The sequence below is a fragment of the Mercenaria mercenaria genome, chromosome 3, assembly GCF_021730395.1.
Source record: "Mercenaria mercenaria strain notata chromosome 3, MADL_Memer_1, whole genome shotgun sequence".
NCBI lineage: Eukaryota > Metazoa > Mollusca > Bivalvia > Venerida > Veneridae > Mercenaria > Mercenaria mercenaria.
Window position 1 is genome coordinate 67,015,544 of NC_069363.1, and position 27,532 is coordinate 67,043,075.

The window sequence follows — 27,532 nt, forward strand, 5'->3', positions numbered from 1 at the left end:
ATTGAATATGCGATATTGAGTGAATTTAGTTGCAATTATTAAACAAAAAGAAATGAATATTCTGTGAAAATTACATCGTATTTAGGTTTAAACCTAAGAGTGAATTTCACATCATGTACATTTAACAAAGCACAAGATGGTGGAAAAAGGTATTAAAAACTAGGAAGTAGGTTGAAAAATTATTATCATTTCAATAAGTAATGACCAATTAATATGTAAAACATAACTTTTATGTACGAAAACATATTTTGTTTAAAAATGTCTTTTTATGAACATAAAACTACATTATCGTACCTTACCAACCAAAGCTGGCCTTTGGGTATCTCGATATTTCGATATGTCGACTTTCTTCCCTTGGTCCTGCCGAAGTCTAGATATAGAGATTTGACTGTATAAATAATGTGGTTGTAGTGCCCCCAGTTGAAAATTTTGCCAGTTTCCATGTTTTCCAAGGCCCTGTTAATGTCTTACCTCAGAAGCATGAAGTTATCTAGTCTATAATCTGAATTATTTTGGAAAATTGTCAATTATCTCCAGGGAATAAAATGTTAAAACCCATATCAAACTTACAAACTGTCTCAGCATCTGTATTTTTCTCCCAAACTTTGTCCATAAAATGAATTCTGCGTCATTACAATTATAATCCATTGTTACATGAAGCAATTTTATGTGGAAATATGCACAGAAAACAGGCTATTACCAGTGTTTTAAAGATGTAATTTTGAAAATTGCTTGAAATAAAACCTATTTTGGAAATTTTAGACATTCTGCCTCCTTATCTGTTTTAGAGAAACAGTTTAAACATTTTAACTCTTCCCCAAGGCTTAATGTCTTCAAATTGTTATGTAATGTTTTATGTTTTTAAATGGAGATTTGTGCCTCCTGATAAAATGCTGAGATTAGAAAACGCTTATCAACTGTTAGAGTACAAATTGCTCTAGTTGAGCTATTGTGATCAACTTGTGTTGTGCACCATCTGTAGTATATGCCATCAACATTTTAACTGTTATAACTCTTAAAAGTCGCAGTTTTTACTGGTTCTTAATGTCAGAATATTTGCTTCAAGAAAATCTAATAATAGATTAATACTGCACTATTGGGACCAAAAACTAGGTCACTAGGTAAAACAAGAGAAAAATCATGTTCACACTCAAGAGGCCACATTTTAACTTTGATCTTCATGAAACTTTGTCCGAATATTTGCCTTAGCAAAAGCTAGGGTCTTTCTGAAACTGGATCATTTGAGGTCAATAACCATTTCACTAGGTCAAGTCATAGAGAAACCGTATGGATACTCCTTAGACTATATTTTTACCTGATTTACTTGAAAAGGATCTGCCTCGGTAGCCTAGTGGTAGAGCATCCGCTTCGAGTGCGGGAGGTCGTGGGTTCATTCCCTGGCCGCGTCATACTTAAGATGTAAAAAATGGTACTAGTAGCTTCCTCGCTTGGTGCTCAGCATTAAGAGGGTAGTGCTAGGACTGGTTAGCCCGGTGTCAGTATAATGTGACTGGGTGAGGTATCATGTCACATGTCTACAGCGTGATATTCTAGTGAGGCAGCACTATAAAGCTGGGCATTGTGCTCACTGCTACTAGTAGACACCGTCGTTTATATGACTGAAAAATTGTTGAAAAAGACGTTAAACCCGAACACATACACACACACTTGAAAAGGAAATGTTGAACTATAGCTCAAGATTAAAACTGGGTCATCTAAGGTCAAAAACTAGGTCATTATGCTAAATCATAGAAAACCATATTAACAGTCCACTGGCCACATTCATGAAATATGTTCAGAATATTTGTCATCATGCCTTCCTTTACTATGTTTTTAACTTAGCACCTGTAGTAATTTTTATTCTTTGCACCTAATGAGTTTTCTCATTTTTAACACTGCCCAGACAAGCGCCTTCCAGTCATAATCGTTAATGATTGTTGGAAGAATCATGTAGATGTAGATGCCATCTAGGTCAATAAAACAGTAACATTAGGGTCAGAAAGTAGGTCACCATATTGAATAATGATAAAATTATAGGAAGCCCTAAATGTTTAGACCCAAAAGGCCTCATTTTCTACTAGTGTAAGAGTTATTTGAAACATTTTCAGAATGTTCGTTTAGATTAAATGTAGATCAGACTGGACTGGATTTGTTCGCACTTTTATTGTTAATCAAGAGTTAGGTCCATATTTTGGAAAAAAATATATTCGAACAACACCATATAATAGAAAGAAATGTTTGTTTTACATTAAAATGAAACAGCATGTACCGTAATAATTCTATTTATAGCCCATGCTCTAATAAACGCCCAGTCCCGACTTTTTGTAAAAAAAACGGCCTTTTTTAAGAAAAAAATCAAAAATACAATGTTATCTAATAAGCACCCATCCTATGAATCTTAGAAAATAATCCTACCTTTTATCAGTTAAACAGCGAGTTTTCTTATTTCCCTTCTGATGCAAGATCGTACATCACTTTTCTTGTCTTTAATTCCATATATTTTATATGAACACAGTATTTCAATGCCCACTACTTGCACGAACAATAGCACTATCACTTAGTTCGTTTTCAAGTTCTAATATGCATGTCAGTATAGTTCCGAAAGGATGATTATTTTTATGAACATGATAACCTTTTATGGCTGCTTTAACTGAAACTAACACACATGCCGCCATATCATATATACATGTTATGTGTATTGACCTAGATAAACATGTGCTAATGCAAAGGCGCGCGCTTTTCGTAATTACGTCACGCCACTAGTCTGGCATTTCGAGACAGGGGTTCCGCAAGGGAAATTTAATCAATATTGGATTCAAGGCGCTTTGATCTAAAACAATAGGGTGCTGTTTAAATTTGCTTGAAAATGACAGAATCACAAACAAAAATACTTCATACTATATTCATGACAGAATAAATAAAATTTAATCATGTATTTTGTGAGTTTAGCTTGGCCGGTTATAGTACCGATCTAGTACGGCCATTATCGATTTTTGTATGACTATCACATCATTACTTTCTTAAAGTCACCGGTATGTTCGAAAATAAATATTACATCAAGATTTTGAATGTTTGCTGGTGATTTGTCTCTAATATTCGCCCATCCCTAACTTTTGAGCCGACCGTGTTTCTAATAAACACCCGGGCTATAAATAGAATTATTACGGTAATTATAAAACATGCATATTATTCTGCAAAACGATTGTCAGTTTATAACTAATATTTATTGAATCCAAAAAGGGACTTCCTAAAGGGGCCACACTTCTGGAAAATTCAAATCCTTTAAAAACACACCATTTTTAAACACACATATATTATGACCGGTCATTGTCTGACGTCCATTGGCGTGCATCGTCAGTCGTGCATCATGATTCATCCATCAACATTTGCCTTGTGAACACTCTAGAGGCCACAATTGTGACCCAATCTTTATGAAACTTTGTCAGAATGTTTGTCTTGATGATCTCTAGGTCAAGTTCCAAACCAGGTTTTTTGGGGTCAAAAACTAGGTCACCAGGTCAAATCAAAGGAAAAGTTTTTGAACACTAGAGTCCACAGTTATGACTCAATCTTTATGAAACTTTGTCAGAAAGTTTGTCTTGATGATCTATAGGTCAAATTTGAATCTGGGTCATGTGGGGTCAAAAACTAGGTCACCAGGTCAAATCAAAGGAAAAGCTTGTGAACACTCTAGAGGCCATCGTTTTGACTCAATCTTAATGAAACTTGGTCAGAAAGTTTGTTTTGATGATTTTTAGTTCAGGTTTGAAACTGGGTCATGTGGGGTCAAAAACTAGGTCACTAGCCAGATCAAAGGAAAATTGTGTTAACACTCTAGAGACCACAATTTAAGTTTGAAGCTCATGAGAATTGGTAAGAATGTTTTTCTTGATAATCTCTAGATCAAGTTGGAATTTGGGTCATGTAGGGTCAAAAACTAGGTCACCCGAACAAATCAAAGGAAAAGCTTGTGAACACTGTAGAGGCCACAGTTGTGACTCAGACTTTATGAAACTTTGTCAAAAAGTTTTGCTTGATGATCTCTAGGTCAAGTATAAAACTGGGTTATGTGGGGTGAAAAACTAGGTCACTAGGTCAGATCAAAGGAAAATCTTGTTAACACTCTAGTGTCCACAGTTTTAAGTTTGAAACTCATGAGAATTGGTCAGAATGTTTGTCTTGGTGACCTCTAGGTCAAGTTTGAACCTGGGTCATGTGGGGTCAAAAATTAGGTCATCCGGGTCAAATCAAAGGAAACGCTTGATAACACTCCAGAGGCCACGTTTATGACCCTATCTTCATGAAACTTGGTCAAAATGATGATCTTGGTGATCTTAAGTTTGAATCTGGATCATCTGGGGACAAAAACTAGGTCACCTGTTAAAATCAAAGAAAAACCATGTGCATGCAATAGGGGCTGCATTTTTCATTTGATGTGCATGAAACTTGGTCAGAATGTTTGTCTGCATGAAATCTCGGATATTTTCTTATCTGGGTCACGTGGGATCAAAAACTAGGTCACCAGGTCAAGTCAAAGAATAAGCTTGTTTACACACTAGGGGGCACGTTTTTTATTCTATCTTCATAAAACTTGTTTACAATGTTATCATGAAGTTTTGGATGATTTTAAATCTGGTTCATGTGGGGTCAAAACTTGGTCACTAAGTCAAATCAAAGAAAATGTTTGTTTACTCTCAAGAGGCTACATTTTTGGTCCAATCTTATTGAAAATTGGTCAGAATATTTGTCTCCATGAAATCACTAAGTAAAACATGTTATGGTGTGTTACTTAGGTGTGCGACCTAGGGCCATCCTGGCTCTCTTGTTAAAGAACTGTTGAATGTTAAATGTACAAAACCGTTACAGTAAAAATCAAATGTTTATACATAAACACAAAGCTTAATTTGTCAATACAGGGTACTTTTTCATGTTTTTTACTCCTTTCTCTTTTTTAATTCCTCTGTTTCTGGTTTTTGTTCTTGCTCCTTTTTGTTTGCAGTGTTCCTAAACAGTAGTAGCAATACGCTCTCTCTTGATTGGGTCTTGTATCCCTTACAACTTACATGATGTAAGCAATTTCATAGTATTTTAGTTTTCCAAACTTGTGATTGCTTGTTCATTGAAATAATATGCAAGACTACATTAAAGTCATTGAATCAACTTGGCTTTGAAGTGGTGACTTTAGAACGATGGTGGGGGCCAAGAATGAGATTAGACGCACAGCATAAACCAACTTAAATTCACCAGTGGTGTCTTTGCTACTGACTTTTGCAAGATGGTGTCTCAATGCCGTCATTGCATTTTTAGCTCGACTATTCGAAGAATAAGTGGAGCTATCCTACTCACCACGGCGTCGGCGTCACACCCTGGTTAAGTTTTTCGTACCAGTCCACATTTTGACAAAGTCTTTTGAGATAAAGCTTTGAAACTTTCAACACTTGTTTACCATCACCATGTCCAGTTACAGTGTAGCTTCCGAAAACCGGACCTTCTGAAACCTTTGAAAACTGCACGAAACTCAAGGTCCCGTTTTTTTCTGTTCTTATGTCTATATAATTTTAACTGTTGAAAACCGGAACTTCCGAATTCTGAAAACCGGACAATTTTTGAAGGACTGTATATATTTTAACACTAAAATTGACTTCCGAAAACCGAACAGCAAAATATTTGCCGGAAAAAATTGCCACCTGTTAATCCAAAAACGCCAGTGGCAAGTTGTCAAAATGCAAAATATTCTTTTGTTTATCTATTAGTGGCACGAGTTTATTTTGACATGTTTTGTAATCACAATAATCATTAGATGCAAAAGTAAGGAAGTAATTGGCGATTATTTCATTTGTATTCAATTTATGAAAACATGATAAATATAATATCTTAAGTGTTAAAAGCTTTCTTAATGTTTAAATGAAAGAAAGATTGTTTTAATTGATTTAGTTACATTGATTAAACTATGCATTATCAACGTTAATTAAATATTGAAGAACTTGGGACGCCAAGGGTCGTAAAATGTAAGTGGAAAATGTTTGTGTAAATGCTATCATTAAAGATATGTTTTTATATTTGTTAATTATGTATTTATTACCCTTAATGTTTTTATTTTTAAATTAATCAATTAATTAAATACTTTATATAACCTTGTAAAATTAAAGAGGAAAATAATCTCCTTCATCCTACATGTAAGCCTTGTGCACACATCCACTTTGTCTACAAACATTCAAACTTCTGAATTCCGGAAACTTCCAGATACCGAACTTTAAGGCTGGTCTGGAGGTCGTTCGGTTAGAAAGTTACACTGTATAGGCAAGAGTACATAACTCTGTCAAGCATTTTGACTGAATTATGGCCCCTTTTGACTTAGAAAACTTGGTTAAGTTTTTCGTACCAGTTCATATTTTGACAAAGTCTTTTGAGATAAAGCTTTGAAACTTTTAACACTTGTTTACCATCACCATGTCCAGTTGTAGGCAAGTGTACATAACTCCATCAAGCATCTTGGTTGAATTATGGCCCCTTTTTGACTTAGAAATCTTGGTAAAGTTTTTCGTACCAGTCTACATTTTGACAAAGTCTTTTGAGATAAAGCTTTGAAACTTTCAACACTTGTTTACCATCACAATGTCCAGTTGTAGGCAAGAGTATGTAACTCCAGCAAGCATTTTGGCTGAATTATGGCCCCTTTTGACTTAGAAATCTTGGTTAAGTTTTTTGTACCAGTTTATATTTTATGTGAAGTGTTTGACATATGGCTTTGAAACTTTTATAACTTGTTCAGTATAATAGTCTCTATCAATAGGCAAGAGTACATAACTCTGTCATTTTTTTTGGCTGAATTATGGCCCTTTTTGAACTTGGAAATTGGTTCTGTTTTGTATATGTCCATGTTTTGTCAAGACTATTTGACATATGGCTTTTAAACTTTAAATACTTGTTTATCATTATGATTTCCATCTGTAGGCAAGAGTACATTACTCTGACAACTATTTTGGCTGAATTATGGCCCTTTTTGGACTTTGAAATTTGTTCAGTTTTTCTTATGTCAGCTTTTTGTCAAAACTATTTGAACTGTGGCTTTGAAACTTTTAACACTAGTTTATCAACATGATTTCCATCTGTAGGCAAGAGTACATCACTCTGTCAACTATTTTGACTGAATTATGGCCCTTTTTGGACTTGGAAATTAGTTAAATTTTTCATACAAGTCCATATTTTGCCTAACATATAACTTAACATATTTGGCATCATGGTCACACATTGCTATTTAGTGCAAGACTAATAGAAATCTACAAATACAGGAATATTTTTTGTTAACACGGGTGGTATCCGCGCAGTCCAATTCCCGCTGGGAATACGCTTAAAATGGGTTGCGCAACGTCCGGTGCTGGTGTTGCGCGTAAAAAAAGACGAAATTGAGGTATGTGAAGTTATGATTTTGCTTAGTATGAGACAAGAATAAAATTTCTCGAGAAAAGCAAAATGCTATTCAACACAAATATGATAATACATCATATGTGAAAAATATCTGGTTTGTAATTTATGATTCGGCTCTAATATCACAAAATCTCAGGTGACACGAAGCTTGTAAAAAGTATGAAATCAACAAAAATGGAAGTTTCTGACCTCATATGCCTAATCTGAGGACATCTAATGCTTTTAATGATAACTCAAATGTTATAAAGTAACGAATATCAAAATTATTTGCTTCAAATCCTGCTTATGGGGACATAATTGACAAAAAATCATCAGGAATGGGGTTGCGCACCGGGAATGGAGTTGCTCGTATGCATCATAATGTATATAATGTATACGCGCTACTCCATTCCAGGGGCGCATCCCCATTCCCGATTATTTTTTGCCAATCTTTTTCCCAAAAGCAACATTTCATTCAAGTGTATGTAATATTCATGACTGCTTTTACACATGTTTGATCATTAAAAACGTTACATTTCCAGAAATATGGCACAAGAGTTAGAAAATTTGCAATTTTCATGATTTATGCTTTTTTGACAGTTCTAGCCAGCAGAGTTTTCGTGATAACAGAGCTGATTCTTAAATTAATAAGTTGGTATTTCACATAGATGATCTTTATTCATTTTTGTGTCGAATAGCATTTTGCTTTTTTTCGAAAACACGCGTAAATGTGTCATTATTTACAAAAACAAAAACCCACCTACCTCGATTTGTATATATTGATGCGCAACACCGGCACCGGAAGTCGCGCAACCCATTTTTTATAGCGTATTCCCAGTGGAAATTGGATTGCGCGTTTACCACCCGTGGTTAAATCCATTTTTTTGTTCTGTCTGAAAATCTATGGAAATATTTTGACCCCATTCTTCAATCAATTCTTCGAATAGTCTAGCGCGCTGTCATCCGACAGCTCTTGTTATTTTTCTCCTCCTTGCCAATATGTTTTACTTTTCTATATTTTGTAGTATGTGTACACATCCATACATACGCTGCTATGGGGTTGAGGTTTGAGTGGGCTGCATCCTTGGAACGTAGCTTATCCCATTTGATATTAAAACTTGTGTTTTTTTGTTGTTGTTAGCTCACCTGAGCACAAAGTGCTCAAAGGTGAGCTTTTGTGATCGCCCTGTGTCCGTCGTTGTCGTCGTCAACAGTTTGACTGTTAACACTCTAGAGGTCACAATTTTGAGCCAATCTTAATGAAACTTGGTCACAATGTTACCCTCAATAAAATCTTGGACGAGTTTGATATTGGGTCATCTGGGGTCAAAAATTAGGTCACCAGGTCAAATCAGATGAAAAGTTTGTTAACACTCTTGAGGTCACAGTTATGGCCCAATCTTAATGAATCTTGGTCAGAATGTTACCCTCAATAAAATCTTAGACGAGTTCGATATTGGGTCATATGGGGTCAAAAACTAGGTCACCAGGTCAGATCAAGGGAAAAGCTTGTTAACACTCTAGAGGTCACATTTTTGGCCCAATCTTAATGAAACTTGGTCAGAATGTTACCCTCAATAAAATCTTGGACGAGTTCGACATTGGGTCATCTGGGGTGAAAAATTAGGTCACCAGGTCAAATCAAAGGAAAAGCTTGTTAGCACTGTAGAGGTCACAATTTTAGCCCAATCTTAATGAAACTTGGTCAGCATGTTACCCTCAATAAAATCTTGGACGAGTTCTATATTGGGGTCAAAAACTAGATCACTAGGTTAAATCAAAGAAAAACCTTGTGTATGCGATAGAGGCTGTATTTTTCAATTAATCTTCATGTGTATTGGTCGGAATGATAACCTTGATGAAATCTAGGCAGAGTTCGAAAACGGGTCATCTGGGGTCAAAAACTAGGTCATTAGATCAAATCAAATAAAAAATTTGTGTATGCGATAGAGGCTATATTTTTCAGTTGATCTTCATGAAATTAAGTCAGAATGATTGTCTTGACGAAATCTAGGTCAAGTTCGAATATTGGTTATCTTGGGTCAAAAAGTAGGTCACTAGGTCAGATCAAAGGAAAACCTTGTGTATGTGATAGAGGCTGTATTTTTCAATTGATCTTCATGCAATTTGGCCAGAGTGATTGCCTTGATGAAATCTAGGTTGAGTTTGATTATGTTTCATCTGGGGTCAAAAAGTAGGTCACTAGGTTAAATCAAAGAAAAACCTCGTATTTTTCAACTGATCTTCATGAAATTTTGTCTGAATGATTGCCTTAATGAAATCTAGGTCAAGTTCGAGTATTGGTCATCTGGATTCAAAAACTAGGTCACTAGGTCAAATCAAGACAAAACCTTGTGTATGCAATAGGGCATTTTACACTGGATTTTCATAAAATTTAGTCAGAGTGATTGCCTTGATGAAATCTAGGTCAAGTTCGAATGTGGGTTGTCTAGGGTCAAAAACTAGGTCACTAGGTCAAATAAAATAAAAACTTTTGTATGCAATAGAGGCTGTATTTTTCAATTGATCTTCATGAAAGTTGGTCAGAATGATAGCCTTGATGAAATCTAGGTCAAGTTCAAATATTATCATCTTGGGTCAAAAACTAGGTCACAAGATCAAATCAAAGAAAATACTTGTTTATACTCAAGGTTTTTGCTCCAATTTTAATGATAATTGGTCAGAATATTTTTTTCCATGAAATCGCTAGGTCAAACATGTTTACACTGTTATGGTGTGTTATGGTGTGTTTTTCAGGTGAGCTAGGTCCATATTGGCCCTCTTGTTTATTTAAGCGCTTGCTGTTTATTTCAGATTGTGTTATCCCAGTTGAAGCAAACACAATGTGTTTTTTTTAGCCCACCATCATCAGATGGTGGGCTATTCAAATCACTCTGCGTCCGTGGTCCGTCGTCCTTCCGTCCGTCCGTCAGTCCGTCCGTCCTTCCGTCCGTTAACAATTTCTCGTTATCGCATCTCCTCAGAAACTACCTGGGGGATTTGACCAAACTTTGTCAGAATGATGTATTGGTACCCTAGTTGTGTCCCCCTGAAAATCAGACTGGTTCAACAATTTTTTAGTAAGTTATGGCCCTTTGTTTATTTCTATAATTTACATAGATTTATATAGGGAAAAACTTTCAAAATCTTCTTGTCCAAAACCACAGAGCCTAGGGCTTTGATATTTGGTATGAAGCATCATCTAGTGGTCCTCTACCAAGATGATTCAAAATATTTCCTTGGGGTCTAATATGGCCCCGCCCCGGGGGTCACATGGTTTATATAGATTTATATAGGGAAAAACTTTGAAAAACCTCTTGTTCAAAACCACAGGGCCTATGGCTTTGATATTTTGTATATGACATCATGTAGTGGTCTTCTACTAAGATTGTTCAAATTATCCCCCTAGGGTCAAATATGGCTCCGCCCCGGGGGTCACGTGGTTTATATAGACTTACATAGGGAAAAACGTTGAAAATTTTCTTGTCCAAACCACAAAGCCTAGGGCTTTGGCATTTGTAATGTAGCATCATCTAGTGGTTCTTTACGAAGTTTGTTCAAATTATCCCCCTAGAGTCAAATATGCGCCCTGGGGGTCACATGGTTCATATAGACTTATATAGGGAAAAGATTTTAAAATCTTCTTGTCAATAACCTACAACATTCAAATTTGGACCACATGTATGGTTTTGAGTGGCAAGATGAACCTTGACATGAGTTGACCTTGATTTTGACCTAGTGACCTCACATTTCTGTAGCTACAGCCTTCAAATTTGGACCACTTGCATAGTTTTGTGCACTGAAAAAAACTTTGACCTTGACTTTGACCTACTGACCTACTTTCACATTTTTGAAGGTACAGGCTTCAAATTTGGACCACATGCATAGTTTTGTGTTCCGAATTGGAATTTGACCTTGATTTTGACCTACTGACCTACTTTCACATTTCTCAAGCTACAGCCTTCAAATTTAGACCACATGCATAGTTTTGTGTACCGAAACAAACTTTGACCTTTACATTGACCTAGTGACCTACTTTCACATTTTTGAAGGTACAGGCTTCAAATTTGGAACACATGCATAGTTCTGTGTTCCGAAATAAAATTTGACCTTGATTTTGACCTAGTGACCTACTTTCACATTTCTCGAGCTACAGCTTTCAAATTTGGACCACATGCATAGTTTTGTGTACCGAAATGAACTTTGACCTTAAGATTGACCTAGTGACCTACTTTCACATTTCTGTAGCTACAGGCTTCAAATTTAGACCACATGCATAGGATTGTGTACCGAAACAAACTTTGACCTTGACATTGACCTAGTGACCTACTTTCACATTTTTGAAGGTACAGGCTTTAAATTTGGACCACATGCATAAATTTGTGTTCTGAAGTGTAATTTGACCTTGATTTTGACCTAGTGACCTACTTTCACATTTCGTCCTTGAAATTGATCTAGTGACCTACTTTCACATTTCTCAAGCTACAGCTTTCGAATTTGGACCACATGCAAAGTGTTGTGTACGGAAATGAAATTTGACCTTGAGCTAGTCAGTAAGTCTTGAAATTTGGAACACTCAAAAATGGCACATTGGTGGGTGCCAAGATCACTCTGTGATCTCTTGTTTCACTATTCATAGTCTGTAATATACTTACACTACCTCTTTCAAGCGTATTAAGATGATTCTTCTAAACAGTACCAGTATACTTGCCTTGATTTTAGATGTTGCAAACATCTTTTGCGCACAGTTTTCATTCAGTACTTTGATGTTTCCAGTCGTTCTGCACTGTCAGTACTTTGATCATTGCTTGTAATGTGTTTACTGTTTGATTCTAAGCTTAAAATGTCTAGACACATTCCCAGTTTCTTCTCTGTAAGAGAACCATGTGAAATGTGAATTTGTTTGAATAATTCCTCTCAAATTTCCCCAATCTATGTAATCTCACCAGCTTGAAATTACAGCCTTGTCTCAAGTTTTCAGATTGTAGTTTATTGCTCACTTCTAGAGACACCAGCTTCCTTCTATCTGCAATAATTGCCATTGATTTCACATAAACATCACTATCAGAAAGAATGTTAAGACTCATTATTTCTGCTGTAATTTCTTAGAGCTATAAAATATTGATATATCAGCATTAGGCACCCCCAAATAAGTTATTATTGAGCCATAAAGTGTGCCATTATTTGCCAGATAAATAAGAAATCAATAAGTGGCTGATAAAGAAAGACAAAGTAGATTCATTAATTTTTACCATATGCATGATTACAGATATTTATTATGGATATTGACCTGTTTTAGCTTTATAGGCTATCAAAGTACCTCAACGGTATCACATCCCCTTCTTCATTATCTCTTCTATAGATTCTGTAAGCCTATTTCATATATTAACTACATACAATTATTATTATACAACTAACAAGGTACTTCATATTTCAGAAATATCTAAAGACATGCAGCTATTACAAGAAACACACATCGAAAGACCCGACATAGTGAAGATCATCCCCATTGACAATGACAATGATGTTCACACAGACATTTTACTTCAACCTTCAAATGTAAAACCCAGTACAGGCTTGAATGAAGTGACTTTTGAGAAGTCAGTTATATCGAAAGTTTCTAGTCAAAAAAATTCACAGAAACTGAACAAAATTTTAGATGATGTACAAGAAGACTTGAGACAGTCTGCAAATGAAGTAACATTTGGAAAAGGTGATATTAAAGAAGTTAAAAGTGTTGGTATTGAAACAATTGAAACAGTTACAACTGCTGATATAGGAGATGAGAATTCTAGTCCTAATTCAATCAAGATTGTGACATACGATCAGACACCTGAAGCTCCTACTCTAGAAACAGACAATTTACGCAGTTCAGAAACGTCCGGGAATAATGAGAACCTTCAGAATCTTGTGCCTAATCTTTTACCTGTAGTCCCTCAGTCCAGCGATGACAGTAGTAGTAGGGGAAAATGTGATGAGTTTTCATGTTTGAATAACGGCAAATGTGTAGATGATGGAACAGTGTTCAGAAACAAAGTTAGATGTGATTGCGAACTTGGAACACTAGGATCTAAATGTGAAAAAGGTAAACATAGGTCCTGACATACAGATGTCGTGGAACCCCTCTTAAAACCATACAGCCTTCAAACCAGCCTAAAAATAAGGTTTGAAGGAGTTTTCAGTTCAGAGGTGTTTGTTAGTGGGAAGTATGTGAGTAAAGCATGCAACATATAAAATAACATTACATTACAAAATCCTGATCCTGTTTAATTACTTTATGAACTCTAAACGCTACATTATTGTACCCACACCAAACTTTGTTTAGAATGGGACAGACACTATAGGAATCACTTTATATCATCCTGCCTGTCCCTGTCTAGTCACATCCTGTCCTATCTCATTTCATCCTGTCCTATCCCACCTATGGAACCACTACAGATATCATTTGAAATGTATATAATGTTTGTAGGATCAAGACATGTTCACATACCGGGTCCTCAAGTTCCAAAACTTTTATTTTGACTAAATTATTCCTGTTTTAGCTCATCTGAATCAAAGGTTTAGTGTGAGCTATTGGAATAAAAGAATGGTTCGGCTTCCAACGTCATCAGTTTACTTGAACATATTGTCTGAAACTGTTGGTTAGTATTACACCAAACATGGTCTGTAGCATCATTGTAAAGTTCTCTCTAAAATTTGTTTAATATGGCTTTTATGGGCTACTAATGCTAAAAATAGAAAAATATTTAAATGACTTTTTCTTATGAACCATTTGATGGATCCTCATCAAACTTTCTTTGAGCAGCATTTTATGGTCATCTCACAAATGTGTTCAAGTAACAGTGCTTGTCCCCTTTTATAGGCAGCTAGAGCTTAAAATAGAAAACATTTAAACTACAGGTACTTCTCATGAACCACTCAATGGGTCTTCATCAGACTTGGTCTGTAGCATCATTATAAAGTTTTGTCCTAAACTTTGTTTGAATGGGGGTGTCTGGCCTCTTAGGGACCACTAGAGCTTAAAAAGTCTTTAAATGACTTTTGTTCATGAACTGCTTGATAGATCTTCATCAAACTTGGTCTGCAGCATCATTAGAAGTTTCTCTCTCATATTTAGCCCACCATCATCAGATGGTGGGCTATTCAAATCACTCTGCGTCCGTGGTCCGTCCATCCGTCATTCCGTCCATCCGTCCGTTAACAATTTCTCGTTATCGCATCTCCTCAGAAACTACTGGGGGGATTTTGACGAAACTGTGTCAGAATGATGTATTGGTACTCTAGTTGTGTCCCCCTGAAAATCAGACTAGTTCAACAATTATTGAGTGAGTTATGGCCCTTTAATTATTTTTATAATTTACATAGATTTATATAGGGAACAATTTTGAAAATCTTCTTGTCCAAAACCACAGAGCCTAGGGCTTTGATATTTGGTATGAAGCACCATCTAGTGGTCCTCTACCAAGATAATTCAAATTATATCCCTGGAGTCAAATACGGCCCCGCCCCCGGGTCACATGGTTTATATAGACTTATATAGGGTAAAGCTTTGAAAAACCTCTTGTCCAAAACCACAGGGCCTAGGGCTTTGATATTTTGCATGTGACATCATCTAGTGGTCTTCTACTAAGATTGTTCAAATTATCCCCCTAGTGTCAAATATGGCCCCACCCTAGGGGTCACATGGTTTATATAGACTTATATAGGGAAAAACTTTGAAAATCTTCTTGTCGAAACCACAAAGCCTAGGGCTTTGATATTTGTTATGTAGCATCATCTAGTGGTTCTCTACCAAGTTTGTTCAAATTATCCCCCTAGGGTCAAATATGGCCTCGCCCCGGGGGTCACATGGTTCATATAGACTTATATAGGGAAAAGCTTTTAAAATCTTCTTGTCAATAACCTACAACATTCAAATTTGGACCACATGTATAGTTTTGAGTGGCAAGGTGAACATTGACATGAGTTGACCTTGATTTTGACCTAGTGACCTACTTTCACATTTCTGTAGCTACAGCCTTCAAATTTGGACCACATGCATAGTTTTGTGCACCAGAAAAAACTTTGACCTTGAGATTGACCTAGTGACCTACTTTCTCACATTTTTGAAGGTACAGGCTTCAAATTTGGACCACATGCATAGTTTTGTGTTCCGAAATGAAATTTGACCTTGATTTTGACCCAGTGACCTACTTTCACATTTCTCAAGTTACAGCCTTCAAATGTGGACCACATGCATAGTTTTGTGTACCAAAAAGAAACTTTGACCTTGACATTGACCTAGTGACCTACTTTCACATTTCTCAAGCTACAACCTTCAAATTTGGACCACATGCATAGTTTTGTGTACCGAAAAAAAACTTTGACCTTGACATTGACCTAGTGACCTACTTTCACATTTTTGGAGGTACAGGATTCAAATTTGGACCACATGCATAGTTTTGTGTTCTGAAATGAAATTTGACCTTGATTTTGACCTAGTGACCTACTTTCACATTTCTGAAGGTACAGCCTTCAAATTTGGACCACATGGATAGTTTTGTTTACCGAAATTAATTTTGAACTTGAGATTGACCTAGTGACCTACTTTCACATTTCTCAAGCTAAAGGCTTCAAATTTGAAGCACTTGCATAGTTTTGTATACCGAAATGAACTTTGACCTTGAAATTGATCTTGTGACCTACTTTCACATTTCTCAAGCTACAGCTTTCAAATTTGGACCACATGCATGGACCACATGCACAGTGATGTGTACTGAAATGAAATTTGACCTTGACCTAGTCTTGAAATTTGGAACAATCAAAAATGGCTCAATGGTGGGCGCCAAGATCACTCTGTGATCTCTTGTTGTTCAAATGGGTGTACTTGACCTGTTTTGGTGTTGCCATTTATGATTCAGTTAGCCATACATAATTTTATATTCAAGGTCAAATAAGCAATTTCAGGTGAGTGATTTAGGGTCATGATGGCCCTCTTGATTTACTTAGAAAAAACATATAGCAAAATTTTTGTTTTGATTTCTTTAAAAATCTCTGAAACGAAAGAACATATATTGCGTTGGATTTCAAAACAAGTTGTAAGGATCAAAAGACAAGTTTGTATACAATGTACCATAATTCTGATGTTTTTGACAAAATTATTCCCGGTTTTGGACTTTCAAGGTGGGCATTGGCAACATGGCTATTTTCCTTATATAGCTGTGAAACTTTTGAAGGTATTTCGTTACAACTTTACATTAACCTGTTAGCTCATGAGAAAATTAATATTACAGGTCTCATGACTTTGACCACATTTCCTCCCTTTCTCTTGCTACTTTATAATTTTTATGCCCCCGAAAGTGGGCATACTAAAATCGTACTGTCCGTCCGTCCGTGTAAATTCTTGTCTGGGCTGTAACTCTACCATCCATAAAGGGATTTTGAAATAACTTGGCATAAATGTTCACCATAATGAGACAATGTGTCATGCACAAGACCCAGACCCCTAGCTCTAAGGTCAAGGTCACACTTGGAGGTCAACGGTTAACAGGTCTGTTTCATGTCTGGTCCATAACTCTGCCATCCATGAAGGGATTTTGAAATAACTTGGCATAAATGTTAACCATAATGAGACGACGTGTCATGCTAAAGACCCAGGCTCCTAGCTGTAAGGTCAAGGTCACACTTGGAGGTTAAAGGTTTCTTGTCTAGTCCATAACTCTGCCATTGATGAAGGGATTTTAAAATTACTTGGCAAAAATGTTCCCTATATTCAGATGATGTGTCATGCGCAAGACCCAGACCCCTAGCTCCAAGGTCAAGGTCACAGTCAGAAGTCAAAGGTGTTTCTTGTCTAGTCCATAACTCTGCCATTTATCAAGGGATTTGAAAATAATTTGACACAATGTTAACCTTATTGAGAAGGTGTGTCATGCTTATGACCCAGGTCTTTCAGGGTCAAGGTCAAGGTCACGAAATGATGTGTGATTTTTTTCGCAGACAACTGTAGCATTCTTGGGCTCACTTTTGGGGCATTTGTCGACAATAGCGACAGTTCTTGTTTTCACATTTTTGATATTTAAGAGAATGCCATTAAATAAACTGAAGAGAATTTAATGCGATATGATAAATGTCTATAAGAGGAATTGAGAAAAACACCATAACTCTGCTCAGAATAATGATAAAGTTATTTACCTTTATTTACATTTTTCCAGATGAATAGCCTTGATTTCACTTTAATGTGACTGAACAGAGTGAAAGATAAGTGAACATAACAAGTCCCATAACTGATTGATTTATTTATACAAAATGGTCTCCCTTTCTAATTGTATTACATGTACTTTTGACCACTTTTGTAATTGTGACAGAGTGACATTATTTCCAAGCAGAATTTCCCAAAACATCATTCAAAATTTAGCTATAATTGTGTTAAAAAATATAGCTATTTGTCTCACAGTATATAATTACTTATTTTCTCTAGACAGATTGTTTTGTGTTTGTTGCAAATAATTGTTGTTACATAGAATTATTGGTCTATGTACATACTCAGCAGTTTGAGAGATTGGGATGACTGCTGTAACAAGATTTCAGAAGAAATTCTTCACTTTAATCAGATTAAATGACTGAGACAACTTACTATAATTAACTTTAAAGATAAAACATTGGAGGAAAGAGAATTTGTAAGTCACATCCCAACAAGTTTTGTGTAGCCTGCTTTATTAGCTCACCTGTCACATAGTGACAAGGTGAGCTTTTGTGATCACCCTTCGTCCGTCGTCAGTCCATCCGTCCGTGCGTCCGTCAACAATTTCTTGTCTGCACGATAGTGGTTTCATTTATGATTTTATTTTAACCAAACTTGCACACAACTTGTATCACCATAAGATCTCGGTTCCTTTCTTGAACTGGCCAGATCCCATTATGGGTTCCAGAGTTATGGCCCCTGAAAGGGCCAAAATCAGCTATTTTGACCTTGTCTGCACAACAGCAGCTTTATTTATGATTTGATTTTTACCAAACTGGCACACAACTTGTATCACCATAAGATCTTAGTTCCTTTCTTGAACTGGCCAGATTCCATGATGGGTTCCAGAGTTATGGCCCCTGAAAAGGCCAAAATCAGCTATTTTGACCTTGTCTGCACAATAGCAGCTTCATTTATGATTTTATTTTAACCAAACATGCCCACAACTTGTATCACTATAAGATCTTGGTTCCTTTCTTGAACTGGCTAGATTCCATTATGGGTTCCAGAGTTATGGCCCCTGAAAGGGCCAGAATTAGCTATTTTGACCTTGTCTGCACAATAGCAGCTTCATTTAAGATTTGAATTTAATCAAACTTGCCCAAAACTTGTGTTTCCATAAGATCTCAGTTCCTTTGTTGAACCGCCAGATCCCATAATGGGTTCCAGAGTTATGGCCCCTGAAAGGGCCAAAACTTTTGCTTGTGACCACTCTAGAGGTCACATTTTTCATGGGGTCTTTATGAAAGTTGGTCAGAATGTTCACCTTAATGATATCTAGGTCAAGTTCGAAACTGGGTCACGTGCGGTCAAAAACTAGGTCAGTAGGTCTAAAAATAGAAAAACCTTGTGACCTCTCTAGAGGCCATATTTTTCAAAAGATCTATATGAAAATTAGTCAGAATGTTCAACTTCATGATATCTAGGTCAAGTTCAAAACTTGGTCACGTGCCATCAAAAACTAGGTCAGTAGGTCAAATAATAGAAAAACCTTGTGACCTCTCTAAAGGCCATATTTTTCATGGGATTTGTATGAAAGTTGGTCTGAATGTTCATCTTGATGATATCTAGGTAGTTCCAAACTGGGTCACATGTGGTCCAAAACTAGGTAAGTAGATCTAAAAATAGAAAAACCTTGTGACCTCTCTAGAGGCCATATTTGTGAATGGATCTTCATAAAATTTAATCAGAGTGTTCATCTTGATGATATCTAGGTCAAATTCGAAAGTGGGTCAAGTGCCATCAAAAAGTAGGTCAGTAGGTCAAATAATAGAAAAACCTTGTGACCTCTTTAGAGGCCATATTTTTCATGGGATCTGTATGAAAGTTGGTCTGAATGTTTATCTCGATGATATATAGGTCAAGTTTGAAACTGGGTCAACTGCGGTCAAAAGCTAGGTCAGTAGGTCTTAAAATAGAAAAACCTTGTGACCTCTCTAGAGCCCATACCCTTGAACGGATCTTCATGAAAATTGGTCAGAATGTTCACCTTGATGATATCTAGGTCAAGTTTGAAACTGGATTACATGCCTTCAAAAACTAGGTCAGTAGGTCAAATAATAGAAAAACCTTGTGACCTCTCTAAAGGCCATATTTTTCATGGGATCTGTCTGAAAGTTGGTCCGAATATTCATCTTGATGATATCTAGGTCAAGTTCGAAACTGGGTCACGTGCCATCAAAAACTAGGTCAGTAGGTCTAAAAATAGAAAAACATTGTGACCTCTCTAGAGGCCATACTTGTGAATGGATCTTCATAAAAATTAATCAGAATGTTCATCTTCATGATATCTAGATCAAGTTCGAAAGTGGGTCACGTGCCATCAAAAATTAGGTCAGTAGGTCAAATAATAGAAAAACCTTGTGACCTCTCTAGAGGCCATATTTTTCATGGGATCTGTATGAAAGTTGGTCTGAATGTTTATCTCGATGATATATAGGTCAAGTTTGAAACTGGGTCAACTGCGGTCAAAAGCTAGGTCAGTAGGTCTTAAAATAGAAAAACCTTGTGACCTCTCTAGAGGCCATACCCTTGAACGGATCTTCATGAAAATTGGTCAGAATGTTCACCTTGATGATATCTAGGTCAAGTTTGAAACTGGATCACATGCCTTCAAAAACTAGGTCAGTAGGTCAAATAATAGAAAAACCTTGTGACCTCTCTAGAGGCCATATTTTTCATGGGATCTGTATGAAAGTTGGTCTGAATGTTTATCTCGATGATATATAGGTCAAGTTTGAAACTGGGTCAACTGCGGTCAAAAGCTAGGTCAGTAGGTCTTAAAATAGAAAAACCTTGTGACCTCTCTAGAGGCCATACCCTTGAACGGATCTTCATGAAAATTGGTCAGAATGTTCACCTTGATGATATCTAGGTCAAGTTTGAAACTGGATCACATGCCTTCAAAAACTAGGTCAGTAGGTCAAATAATAGAAAAACCTTGTGACCTCTCTAAAGGCCATATTTTTCATGGGATCTGTCTGAAAGTTGGTCCGAATGTTCATCTTGATGCTATCTAGGTCATGTTCGAAACTGGGTCACGTGCGGTCAAAAACTAGGTCAGTAGGTCTAAAAATAGAAAAACCTTGTGACCTCTCTAGAGGCCATACTTGTGAATGGATCTTCATTAAAATTAATCAGAATGTTCATCTTGATGATATATAGGTCAAGTTCTAAACTGGGTCACGTGCCTTCAAAAAGTAGGTCAGTAGGTCAAATGATAGAAAAATCTTGTGACCTCTCTAGAGGCCATATTTTTCATGGGATCTGTATGAAAGTTGGTCTGAATGTTTATCTCGATGATATATAGGTCAAGTTTGAAACTGGGTCAACTGCGGTCAAAAGCTAGGTCAGTAGGTCTTAAAATAGAAAAACCTTGTGACCTCTCTAGAGGCCATACCCTTGAACGGATCTTCATGAAAATTGGTCAGAATGTTCACCTTGATGATATCTAGGTCAGGTTTGAAACTGGATTACATGCCTTCAAAAACTAGGTCAGTAGGTCAAATAATAGAAAAACCTTGTGACCTCTCTAAAGGCCATATTTTTCATGGGATCTGTCTGAAAGTTGGTCCGAATATTCATCTTGATGATATCTAGGTCAAGTTCGAAACTGGGTCACGTGCGGTCAAAAACTAGGTCAGTAGGTCTAAAAATAGAAAAACCTTGTGACCTCTCTAGAGGCCATACTTGTGAATGGATCTTCATAAAAATTAATCAGAATGTTCATCTTGATGATATCTAGATCAAGTTCTAAAGTGGGTCACGTGCCTTCAAAAAGTAGGTCAGTAGGTCAAATGATAGAAAAATCTTGTGACCTCTCTAGAGGCCATATTTTTCATGGGATCTGTATGAAAGTTGGTCTGAATGTTTATCTCGATGATATGTAGGTCAAGATTGAAACTGGGTCATCTGCGTTCAAAAACTAGGTCAGTAGGTTTTAAAATAGAAAAACCTTGTGACCTCTCTGGAGGCCATGGATCATCATGAAAATTGGTCAGAATGTTCACCTTGATGATATCTAGGTCAAGTTTGAAACTGGGTCACTGCCTCAAAAACTAGGTCAGTAGGTCAAATAATAGAAAAACCTTGTGACCTCTCTAGAAGCCATATTTTCATGGGATCTGTATGAAAGTTGGTCTGAATGTTTATCTCGATGATATATAGGTCAAGTTTGAAACTGGGTCAACTGCGGTCAAAACTATGTCAGTAGGTCTTAAAATAGAAAAATCCCTTGTGACCTCTCTAGAGGCCATATTTGCAATGGATCTTCATGAAAATTGGTCGAATGTTCACCTTGATGATATGTAGGTCAGTTTGAAACTGGTCACACTGCGGTCAAAAACTAAGCCAGTAGGTCTAAAAATAGAAAAACCTTGTGACCTCTCTAAGGCCATATTTTCATGGATCTGTCATGAAAGTTAGTCGAAATGTTCACTTGATGTATCTAGGTCAGTTCGAAACAGGTCACGTGACCCGTCAAAAACTAGGTCATAGGTCAAAAATAGAAAAACCTTGTGACCTCTCTAGAGGCCATATTGTGCAATGGATCTTCATGAAAATTGTCAGAATTTTTATCTTGATGATATATAGGTCAAGTTCAAACTGGGTCACATGCTCAAAAACTAGGTCATATGTCAAATGATAGAAAAACGTGACCATCTCTAAATGGCCATTTTTGCAGTGGTCGTTATGACAATATGGTCCTATGTTTATTCATTGCGTAGGAAAAAACTGGGCTTATTCTGCGTACAAACATGTGGTCAATTTTTTTAAATTGACATACTTGTGACCTTGGAGCCATAGATCTCATGAAATGGTGAAAGTTCACTTTGATGATATCTGGTCAAGTTTGAAACTGGTCACGTGCCATCAAAAACTAGGTCAGTAGGTCAAATAATAAAGAAAAACCTTGTGACCTCTCTAGAAGCCATACTTTTCATGGGATCTGTATGAAAGTTGGTCTGAATGTTCATCTTGATGATATCTAGGTCAAGTTTGAAACTGGGTCAACTGCGGTCAAAAACTATGTCAGTAGGTCTAAAATTAGAAAAATCTTGTGACCTCTCTAGAGGCCATATTTTTCAATGGATCTTCATGTAAATTGGTCTGAATGTTCACCTTGATGATATGTAGGTCATTTTCGAAACTGGGTCACCTGCGGTCAAAAACTAAGCCAGTAGGTCTTAAAATAGAAAAACCTTGTGACCTCTCTAGAGGCCATATTTTCATGAGATCTTCATGAAAATTAGTGAGAATGTTCACCTTGATGATATCTAGGTCAAGTTCAAAACAGAGTCACGTACCTTCAAAAACTAGGTCAATAGGTCAAATAATATAAAAACCTTGTGACCTCTCTAGAGGCCATATTTTTCAATGGATCTTCATGAAAATTGGTCAGAATTTTTATCTTGATGATATCTAGGTCAAGTTCAAAACTGGGTCACATGAGCTCAAGAACTAGGTTACTATGTCAAATAATAGAAGAAATGACGTCATACTCAAAACTGGGTCATGTGGGAACAGGTGAGCGATTCAGGACCATCATGGTCCTCTTGTTTATTATTGGCCGTAGGGAAAAACCGAGACCGCTTTTCTGCGGTACAACATGGATGGTACCTCCAATTTTTAGGTGTATTTTGACATATCTGTACCTTGTTAGAATTTTTTTTAGCTCACCTGTCACAAAGTGACAAGGTGAGCTTTTGTGATCGCGCGGCGTCCGTCGTCCGTCCGTGCGTGCGTCCGTCCGTCCGTAAACTTTTGCTTGTGACCACTCTAGAGGTCACATTTTTCATGGGATCTTTATGAAAATTGGTCAGAATGTTCACCTTGATGATATCTAGGTCAAGTTCGAAACTGGGTCACGTGCCATCAAAAACTAGGTCAATAGGTCTAAAAATAGAAAAACGTTGTGACCTCTCTAGAGGCCATATATTTCACAAGATCTTCATGAAAGTTGGTCAGAATGTTCACCTTGATGATATCTAGGTCAAGTTCGAAACTGGGTCATGTGGGGTCAAAAACTAGGTCAGTAGGTCTAAAAATAGAAAAACCTTGTGACCTCTCTAGAGGCCATATTTTTTTATGAGATCTTCATGAATTTTGGTTTGAATGTTCACCTTGATAATATCTAGGTCAAGTTCGAAACTGGGTCACGTGGGGGTAAAAACTAGGTCAGTAGATCTAAAAATAGAAAAACCTTGTGACCTCTCTAGAGGCCATATTTTTCATGAGATCTTCATGAATATTGGTCAGAATGTTCACCTTGATGATATCTAGGTCAAGTTCGATACTGGGTCATGTGGGATCAAAAACTAGGTCAGTAGGTCTAAAAATAGAAAAACCTTGTGACCTCTCTAGAGGCCATATTTCTCAATGGATCTTCATGAAAATTGGTCAGAATGTTCACCTTGATGATATCTAGGTCATGTTCGAAACTGGGTCACGTGCGTTCAAAAACTAGGTCAGTAGGTCTAAAAATAGAAAAACCTTGTGACCTCTCTAGAGGCCATATTTTTCAATGGATCTTCAGGAAAATTGGTCAGAATGTTTACCTTGATGATATCTAGGTCAAGTTCGAAACTGGGTCACGTGGGGTCAAAAACTAGGTCATTAGGTCTGAAAATAGAAAAACCTTGTGACCTCTCTAGAGGCCATATTTCTCAATGGATTTTCATGAAAATTGGTCAGAATGTTCAGCTTGATGATATCTAGGTCAAGTTCGAAACTGGGTCACGTGGGGGTAAAAACTAGGTCAGTAGATCTAAAAATAGAAAAACCTTGTGACCTCTCTAGAGGCCATATTTTTCATGAGATCTTCATGAATATTGGTCAGAATGTTCACCTTGATGATATCTAGATCAAGTTCGAAACTGGGTCACGTGGGATTAAGAACTAGGTCAGTAGATCTAAAAATAGAAAAACCTTGTGACCTCTCTAGAGGCCATATTTTTCATGAGATCTTCATGAATATTGGTCAGAATGTTCACCTTGATGATATCTAGATCAGGTTCGAAACTGGGTCACTTGGGGTCAAAAACTAGGTCAGTAGGTCTGAAAATAGAAAAACCTTGTGACCTCTCTAGAGGCCATATTTCTCATGGATCTTCATGAAAACTGGTGAGAATGTTCAGCTTGATCATATCTAGATCAAGTTCGAAACTGGGTCACGTGGGATTAAGAACTAGGTCAGTAGATCTAAAAATAGAAAAACCTTGTGACCTCTCTAGAGGCCATATTTTTCATGAGATCTTCATGAATATTGGTCAGAATGTTCACCTTGATGATATCTAGATCAGGTTCGAAACTGGGTCACTTGGGGTCAAAAACTAGGTCAGTAGGTCTGAAAATAGAAAAACCTTGTGACCTCTCTAGAGGCCATATTTCTCATGGATCTTCATGAAAACTGGTGAGAATGTTCAGCTTGATGATATCTAGGTCAGGTTCGTAACTGGGTCATGTGCGGTCAAAAACTAGGTCAGTAGGTCGAAAAATAGAAAAACCTTGTGACCTCTCTAGTGGCCATATTTTTCACGAGATCTTCATGAAAATTGGTGAGAATGTTCACCTTGATGATATCTAGGTCAAGTTTAAAAGTGGGTCACGTGCCTTCAAAAACTAGGTCATTAGGTCAAATAATAGAAAAACCTTGTGACCTCTCTAGAGGCCATATTTTTCAATGGATCTTCATGAAAATTGGTCAGAATTTTTTATCTTGATGATATCTAGGTCACATGTGCTCAAAAACTAGGTCACTATGTCAAATAATAGAAATAACGACGTCATACTCAGTTCAACACTGGGTCATGTGGGGATAGGTGAGCGATTCAGGACCATCATGGTCCTCTTGTTTCTTTTTGGTTAAATTTCTTTCCTTTGTTGTTCCTGTCCTTTGGACTTATTTTTTCTGAGGACCTTCTTGGTCCTCAAGTGTAGTGATAGCAGGTGAGCGATATAGGGCCATCATGGCCCTCTTGTTTTAGTGTAATACATTCAGCAGAAATGTTTTGATGTGTGCATACTTCCATTCTTTTCCCAGCTTTATCTCTGACATTGTCACAGTGTCTCCTGCTGGTAGACAGTTTGTCACATTAAGAAGAAAAGATCATAGCTAAGCAAAAATGGCAGAGGTAATGAAGTGTTGGCTTTACAGTTTTGTTAAATTATGCAAAAAATTCAGCAGTCAGAAAACAAGAAAAAAATCATAAAATATGAAGCAGACATATTGCAAAAAAATTAAAGAAACAAAAAGGTTGCTGTCTCAATGTGTAATATTTATAATAAAAGGAAAGTTTGTTATACAGGCACACTACTTTATATTCATTAGGCTTGTATGTCATAAATGGATGGTAGTGTCACAGTCTATTCCCTAGAGTCACAGGTTTTACTGCCTGATGGCATGCTTCACTATAGTTTGTCATTGGTTCGTTTGCAGACAATTCTCTATAACAAGGTCTCAGACATCTAAATTTCAGACTTAATGTTACTTTTACAATGTACAATGAAAGAAACAGTAAATATGTTAAATATATTTCACATAAAAAGAAAATTAGGTGAGAATAATAAACAAACTGAATGCACTAAATTGTATTCAATAAATGATTTATTTTTGGAAATACTGAACAAAGGGTTGTAGGGGAATTTAAATAAAAAAATCACAGAAGTTGTAGTTTGTATCCTTGATTTACTAAATGAGAAATAAACCAAGAACAGTTGCCATGATATTTTAGTTCGGATGTCAGTCCAATGAAAAATTGACATCACCTTTGATACATTGAAAGCTATGGCCAGAGATTAGATTAGAATATGCAGTCTCTCATTAACATATACAGGGATTTTACTAAATCTTGATGCAAGTTTTCATGAACAAGCACAGTTCTGTCCTCCAGGGCTGTCCTTAAAGAGTCAAGGATATTTTAAGCTTCTGTGATTTGACAGTCTAATTACTCAGGGATGTTAAAAAAACAACTAGTTACCTAATTCTTTAAAAATATATACTTGTAACTGAGAGCATGTATCAGATATTCAGTATTCAAAAAGCATAAAAAATGTCACATTTTGTAATTATGCCCCCTTTCGAAGAAGGAGGGGTATATTGTTTTGCAGATGTCGGTCAGTCGGTCTGTCTGTCCGTTGGTCGGTCGGAATGTAGACCAATCCATTTCCGGATGATAACTCAAGAACGCTTGGGCCTAGGATCATGAAAGTTGATAGGAAGGTTGGTCTTTACCAGTAGATGACCCCTATTGATTTTGAGATCTGAATGTCAAAGGTCAAGGTCACAGTGACTCTGAACAGTTAAATGGTTTCCGGATGATAACTCAAGAACACTTGGACTTAGGATCATGAAAGTTGATAGGGAGGTTGGCCATGATCAGGAGATGATCCCTATTGATTTTGAGGTCAGCATGTCAAAGATTAAGGTCATAGTGACCTGGAACAGTTAAACGATTTCCGGATGATAACTCAAGATTGTTTGAGCCTAGGATAATGAAAGTTTATAGGGAGGTTGATCATCAGCAGCAGATGACCCCTATAGATTTTGAGATCAGTAGGTCAAAGGTCAAGGTCACAGTGACCAGGAACAGTAAAACGGTTTCCGAGCGATAACTCAAGAACGCTTTGGCCTAGGATCAGGAAAATTGATAGGGAGATTGGTCATGACCAGCAGAAGACCCTGTTAGTTTTGAGGTCATAAGGTCAAAGTTCAAGGTCACATTGGCCAGGAACAGTTAAACAGTTTCTGGATGATAACTTGAGAACGCTTGGGCCAAGGGTCATGAAAGATGGTACAGAGGTTCATCATGACCAGCAGATGACCCCTATTGATTTTGAGGTCAGTAGGTCAAGGTTACAGTGACATTTAAACCATTTGCAGACAATTTCTTGAGTGCAGACAAT

At 36.8% G+C, this 27,532-nt stretch overlaps 1 protein-coding gene across 1 annotated transcript in view; it reads left to right on the top strand.

Moving 5' to 3' along the window:
• Window positions 1-27,532, top strand: part of LOC123524488 (pikachurin-like) — a 120,843-nt gene that overhangs the window by 57,239 nt on the left and 36,072 nt on the right. Inside the window, exon 3 of the mRNA XM_053538832.1 lies at window positions 12,845-13,492. Coding sequence (XP_053394807.1) covers window positions 12,845-13,492 — 648 coding nt within the window. The remainder of the gene's footprint in view (window positions 1-12,844; window positions 13,493-27,532) is intronic.